The sequence below is a fragment of the Varroa jacobsoni genome, unplaced genomic scaffold (genome assembly GCF_002532875.2).
Source record: "Varroa jacobsoni isolate VJ856 unplaced genomic scaffold, vjacob_1.0 scaffold_1421, whole genome shotgun sequence".
Lineage (NCBI taxonomy): Eukaryota > Metazoa > Arthropoda > Arachnida > Mesostigmata > Varroidae > Varroa > Varroa jacobsoni.
In genome coordinates, this window is record NW_019214323.1 from 64,911 (window position 1) to 71,470 (window position 6,560).

Sequence of the window (6,560 nt, forward strand, 5' to 3'; positions counted from 1 at the left end):
GGGCCCGATTGCAGTTTTTGAAGAACTTCGTGTGACTATCGATATGCATGTAAGATTATCCTATGTTGTATGATAGGAGCGATAGTAATGTCGTCTTCGGCGTCACTCGACCGTCAGTCAGGTAGAATTGGTAAAGCAGTTGATTTAGTCAACAGTGAGGTAGATAGCAAAGCTGGCCAGTTAACGACTTTGATTGTTGCAACAACAGGCGGTAGTGGCGATTTTCGTAAGATTTTACTTCTTCCGAGATTCTATTTACCCAGAGATGTTACGTGTCAGTGATTCAGTCTGAATGGTGCCGTTTTTGATTTTCATCTTCGCTGACGAGAATTGTAGCCTCATCATCATTACTGGCCCATTTCTGAACCTCGGCGGTGCCCCAGAAGAAGAATACGATCGCTCCGGTTAGTGAGACCGCGGCTGTGATGAAGAACACCGTATTCCACGCTTCGAACGTCTCGTTATTCTGTAATACCATTCCAAGGTAGAGTAGTGAAGGCTAGTTAACTGACACTATCAATTCGTTCCGTTAGATTGTTACAAAACGCTATTCGATTAACAAATTGAAATCTACGAACCCAAAATAATAAAGTAATCCAAACTTTCCGTTTGGAAGTCCGCTTTCCCTTAACGGATTGTGACGTTCGATACGAAAGTAAAAGGTCAACATTTGAAATGTAACCCAAATCATGTAGAAGTCAGTCAATTTACTTAGCTAATATGACTTTTAACAAGTTGTAGCATCGGTAATAAAATGTATAATTTTATTTAAGCAATTTACAAACGAGTGCAATCAAAACAATTTAAGGATCGTCATTTACAACAAGCGCTATTGAAAGAGTGAAGAGAACGGATATATCGGCAGAGCGCAAATATAGGTATTTGTTATTGTCAAGCAAGATTTGTGAAACGAACCACACATTCAAAGGGTACCACAGTTTTGGCTGCGTAGCGTTGCCATCATTTATAGGTACCTGATATAGCTATCAATTCAGCTTTTACTCTAAATGAGATTTTGCATGGTCATTAAAATCTAGTCAAAGTGTGAATTTATTGAATATATAAGTTCTAGATCTACGAGATGCGCATAATGCCAGAAAGGCGTTTGAGTCTACGTCAGTTTTACATCCCAGGTGTATCATGCTGGCCTGAAGACCTTGTAGTATGACTATGACCTAACCATGTGATTGGTTTTCTAGCCGATAATTATATGCTAATTACGAATATTTATTACATCTTTAAATAGCAACTAGGTAATCAATCGAAGAACATATATGCATGCGAGTTCATGATCTATCTAAGAGTCACAGGTTAAATGGTGTCATCCATGATATGCTTAGATATGAGCCAAGATCTCAGACAAAATTCTCGCTTGGAAGATGAACTATACAAATCAGATGTGACTATTATGTATGTTAAAGATATTTCAAGCGTTCAACAGATGGTAATTACGAAAATGATATACACTGCAACAAGTGGAATTAGCTCGGGTAACTGGCGCCTGAAAGTAGCGGCTCGCTTATTTAGTGTACAATGCGATCTGGTCTTTACCTTAAGTTCATAAAAATATCTCTACATACTCAAACCTATCGGCCAAAACTTCGGTAATTTTAAGCTTGTAGTGTATGTCATGATATCTCGACGTGACTCACGGGGTTTTCGACCTGACAATGCTGTTATTCAATGAAAAAAAGAAGATGTCACGCTCGATTACAGTGATTGAGCGAAGACTCATTTGCTTGCCCGCATAGAATTTGAGAACCTTACGCATAAGAAAGTTTTCGCGCACTGAAAATGCTATTATAATTACCAAAAAAAAACCGGTAAACTTTAAGGACGCTGCAAAATCAACTATTAGGGGTTCTGTTTACAACTCCTACCCCGCCGCTATTATTCACGGCGCTGTCTTAACTGTACATCTAATGACCGAATATTTGCTTGTTCTTAACAGCTAGAACCTTAAAGGGGCAAGAAGCCCGTAACGGAAACAGGCGGTGCCGACATGTTCCTAATAAATGTTTTAACGAACTTGACATAAATGCGTTTAGTATATTACACCTAGATAAAAACGAAGCTTAAAAGTAAATCTTTCAAGCTATACGATCGGTACAATGCTCTCAGAATTGTGGCAGGCAAAAAGAGGCCTAGCTGATATCGACAAAAGCTCACGACTAATTGAGAGAAGGATCTCAGATCAATTGAACGTAACGTTGGCGATGAAAGTATAGGGAGTTGCAGTCACGAAAGCCTGTCGTGGGGCACCTTAGCGTCGGGCGTTTCGTTAGCGTAACCTTTAAACTGTTTGGAGGACAACGCGGATACAAAACACATGCGTTTTGGCCAGATCGTTCATCATAAAGCTACCCGTTTGGGCTCGTATGTCTTGTTTTCAAAAACCCTTTTGAAAAAAGTTAGTCGATTTGTATTCATATTTATGCAACATATCTTACGGAGGTTATTTCAGTGCGACACTAGTGAGATTCAGAATACTGCCAGAAATAGTATTGGGGAACGCTTTTGCTAACCCTTTAAATGTCTAGCTGGACTATATATAGCAATTTATTGTACTAATTGCAGTTCTTAAACAGAAAAATGCTCGATACTGCGAAGTATTTGGGTGTGTCCTTCTAACGAATCGTAGCTGGTGGTGCTTCGAATTGAATATAGGCCGTGCACATTATAGCAACGGTGTGTATATTGCAAATGACAAAAACATACGCGCGGACGATAGGGACCTGACTCTTCTTACGAATAGTTACAGTGCGGGAAAAAAGCATGCCGTACTCATCATTGAGAAGCTCCCGTCTTTTGTGATGACTTTATATCATTTATCGTGCCCCACAGTTGTTTCCTATAGTAGTAAGGAACGCATGTTGTTGTTGAGCTCGATAAGAATTTGTTGGGGCAGCTATATATAATGGGTAATCATCTCTCAGACGGTCTTAATTGCAAAACTAGATCAATAAACCACATTTCAAACATAACATTTGATGTCCCAAGAATTACTGGAATCTTAACGTATTATTGCTAGCAGTGACCGTATTTCTGTAGGTGATATATGGTAATAAAAAACGAGCAGGTAACCTGCTGCCGATTACAGCGGAAGCCAGTACTATGGAAACTGCATTATTATAAGAAAAATGTCACTCAATGTTCTGCTACGTATAATATATTCGCTCTTTATAAATAATTACACTGGAAAAAAGCTGGTTTGCATTTTGGCGTCGCTCTCCACCCGTTTATAGCAAACACTCAACCAGCTAGAGTAATATCGCAGACAAATCTACAAAGATATATTTTCGGCAATTTGTCGAACCAGCACTCAAAATAGCAAGCTCTTGCTGCAATTTTTAAATCTTAGATTGTCACACAAAACGAACAGTATTTAAAGAGATCATATCTGTCCGTAAAAATTGCATGCAAACCCTTGCTTCTAATAGTCGTTATTCTGGTCGCACTTTGGGTATCTTCGTTGAGAAACGCTTGTGTTTTGATGCCGAGGCTATCAAAAAGTCTTCACCACCGCGCGAGTTACTATTGTTCCAGTTTGTAATACTGCTACGATCGTTACGTAGGGGTATGGTAGCATCGGAAAACAAGGTTCACCAATGCAATATATTGCTACTTGGCTCCTATATTATGTTAGGCAAATCTTCTTTTTCTATTCTTATGCTCAATGCCTAACTGATAGAATCGTTGGTAAGCTCAGAAAATACTGAGATTTTACGCGATAATAAACGTACTGGTGTTTCAATGAAATGGAAATTACTCTTCTGTTTTCCTACCTTTGTGAGGCTTCCGACAAGTAGCGGTCCGATGATTCCGGCGATGTTTGCCACAGTGTTTGCAAAACCCTGGATGGCGCCGGCCTGCGCTGGCCCAATGTCAATAGGCACAGCAATATTACCGCCTGCCGTCAGGCCATTCACCGCCGAATTGAGAATTAGAAGAGCGACGACAAGTTTATAGTTACAGTGACAAAACGGGATAAGAAAAATGGTTAAGGCACCGAGGAACTGCGCGGAACATTCATACCATTTACGAACGGTGGTGATCCTTGACGGATTTCGTGAAATCAGTAGGTCGGCCGTCCAACTCGAAATCAATGCAACGATCGCGTCACTCGTATACGCAGCTGAGTTGATCCAGCTATTTTTTTCTATCGGGTACAGGAAGATATAATGAAGATAGTTTGGAATCTCTGTCAAAAAAATGTAGAAAATGAAGCTGTTTGTTAGCTTGCAGAATGATATGATCCAGACGGCTCGTGAAGTTAACAAGCTCATCCAGGGAATCTTACGCCGACTTTGGCTATCAAAGCTGAGCACACCACGCGTATTAATAATATATGATTTCTCTTCGTCGGACATCCAGCGGCATTTTTCAGGTGTACTTGTAGCTAGCAGATACCACAGCAAGCTCCAGATTACCCCCAACGAGCCGAATACATAAAAAACGCTGGCCCATTTCCAGGATGAGTTCGAGAGGAGAGCCGATACGGGTATCGCGACGACAGTTCCGATTATTGTTCCTAGGTTTGCTATACCTGCCATCCAACTCCGTTCTGCTACGGGGGACCAACGAGCACACAAAGCGTACAGGCTTGGATATGTCACACCTTCACAGACGCCTTCGAGAACTCGTAGAGCGATAAAGGCAATAACGTGGATATGAACAGCTGCCTCGGATAGAAGCGTGAGCACTGAAGTTAAGAAGATCCCATAGCCGAATACCCACTTCACCGAAAACATATCAGCCATGTATCCACCGGGGATCTGGGTTATGATATAGCCGACGAAAAACGCATTCAGTATATAACCTTGTATTGCTTCGTTCCACACGTAGGGACCGTCTTCCTGATGTATTTTACTCGAATTAAAGAGTTTACATTCGTCGGACACATTATTGATGTTAACTGGGGCAATAGCCGACCGGTTTACCATGGATATGATGGTGATGCTCAAATTTACTCGCATCGCGTACACAAGAAACATGGCATAAAATACAAGGAACTGCATTACATATCGATACTTAAACCAGTTCTTCGTATCGGTCACCGTCACCTTTCGGACGACTATTTCGTCTACCTCAATCGAGTCCATGGCCTTGGTCAGCGGGTCTGGTCTGTCACATTCGGTACTCATTTCTGCTGTAGTAGTTGTATCAAGGTTTTTATATATCGGGACGACGCGATTCGGACTTCGTTAATCGTCTGCGTCTTCTTTAAGCTGCTGTGTGATTGCGTGTAGTCAGGCCAGTTTAACGCGGGGAACTGCGTCTTTTTCTTTTTTTTGCAGGTTTCCTACGACGACTCGCGCATGAATCCGTCTGTAGGCTAGGAGCCGAGCGACTTTAGTCAGGGAGTTTCTAATGATTTTACCAGGCATTTAAGCCTAACCACTGGTACAATCGACTATCGCCGATTACAACCACAAACCACCCAGATCTGTGGGTCCCTGTCACCGAAACGATGATGAAGTTGCTGGCCGTAGCATAGGTTCGGTAAATGTAATGCTGGTGCTAAGAAAAGCTGTGCAATTTCCTCGGTTTGGCATCGGCTTTGCTAGATCTGACGCTCAACTGATGGCGTATTTTCCTGTGAGAACTTTTAAAAAATCGGTACGTATCACCTTAGCTGGAACACAATACGCCTAATATGTGGCGTGTCTTTGCTAATCGTTCACAGTACTTGTGCCTTTGCGTAGCTCTCGCTTGCACAGTACCACAAATCTACTGGCGCGTGTATATTGCTGGTTCGCTTCTTTTCTGAAATGCACTGGCTCACCTCTTTCTCCACAGGCCACTATAGAATCACGGAATACAGCGTTAGCAGCGCGCCGCGAGTGGCCCAAGCGCATTCACAAAGTACAGTTGTCGAAGGCCCCCCCCCCCCCCCCCGAATGAGGCCGTCGGGTTTTTACTCCGTTGCTAATTGACTTTTGCTCTCCAAATATCTCCTCTGCCACATGGAGAAGATCCTCGCACACAAGGTTGGATTTATAGTGTAGCTCTCGGTTGAACTGAATACGGCGATGACAACGGGTCAGCATAACTTGTCAAAACGAGCTAGCACTCATCGGCACGATAACGATATAGAGAATGTTCGTGGACAGTATATTTAACAACTTTGCTTTTAGAATGTTGGGTACGTTTCCGCTATATTACAGTTAGTCAACAAAAACAATAAATAAGGACATTTCAATAGTCCTCCCATGAGACGCACTTCAACTGATTCGCACAACAGCTGATTGGCGTAGCTTCATCTAGGGTACCGTTCCACTGTGGACCAATGAACGACACCAGCTATATGTAGCAAGATAGAGCTGTTCTTACTCTTTGAAATAACTGTTAATACAGTTGGTGTTTGGTACTGGCCCTCGGCTTGGGATGGTAATTCGCCATTTGGTTATCGGTTCGGCAGACACGTTCATTACACAGCGGCCAACGGACAACTACACAATGAGACAATTACAATCGTGGCTTTCACCACTTGACGCTGCAAACGTCGCTAGCTTGACGCTGACTTAACAACTAAATAAACCTCTTCGTTGCTATAGTGA

At 42.2% G+C, this 6,560-nt stretch overlaps 1 protein-coding gene across 1 annotated transcript in view; it reads right to left on the reverse strand.

Moving 5' to 3' along the window:
• LOC111269846 (sialin) overlaps nt 1-6,453 on the reverse strand; it is a gene marked incomplete in the record, with an annotated part of 7,816 nt that extends 1,363 nt beyond the window's left edge. Inside the window, 2 exon segments of the mRNA XM_022849709.2 lie at nt 1-466; nt 3,786-6,453. Of these exon segments, the coding sequence (XP_022705444.1) occupies nt 284-466; nt 3,786-5,144 (1,542 nt within the window).
• Between the last annotated feature and the right edge of the window lie 107 nt (nt 6,454-6,560).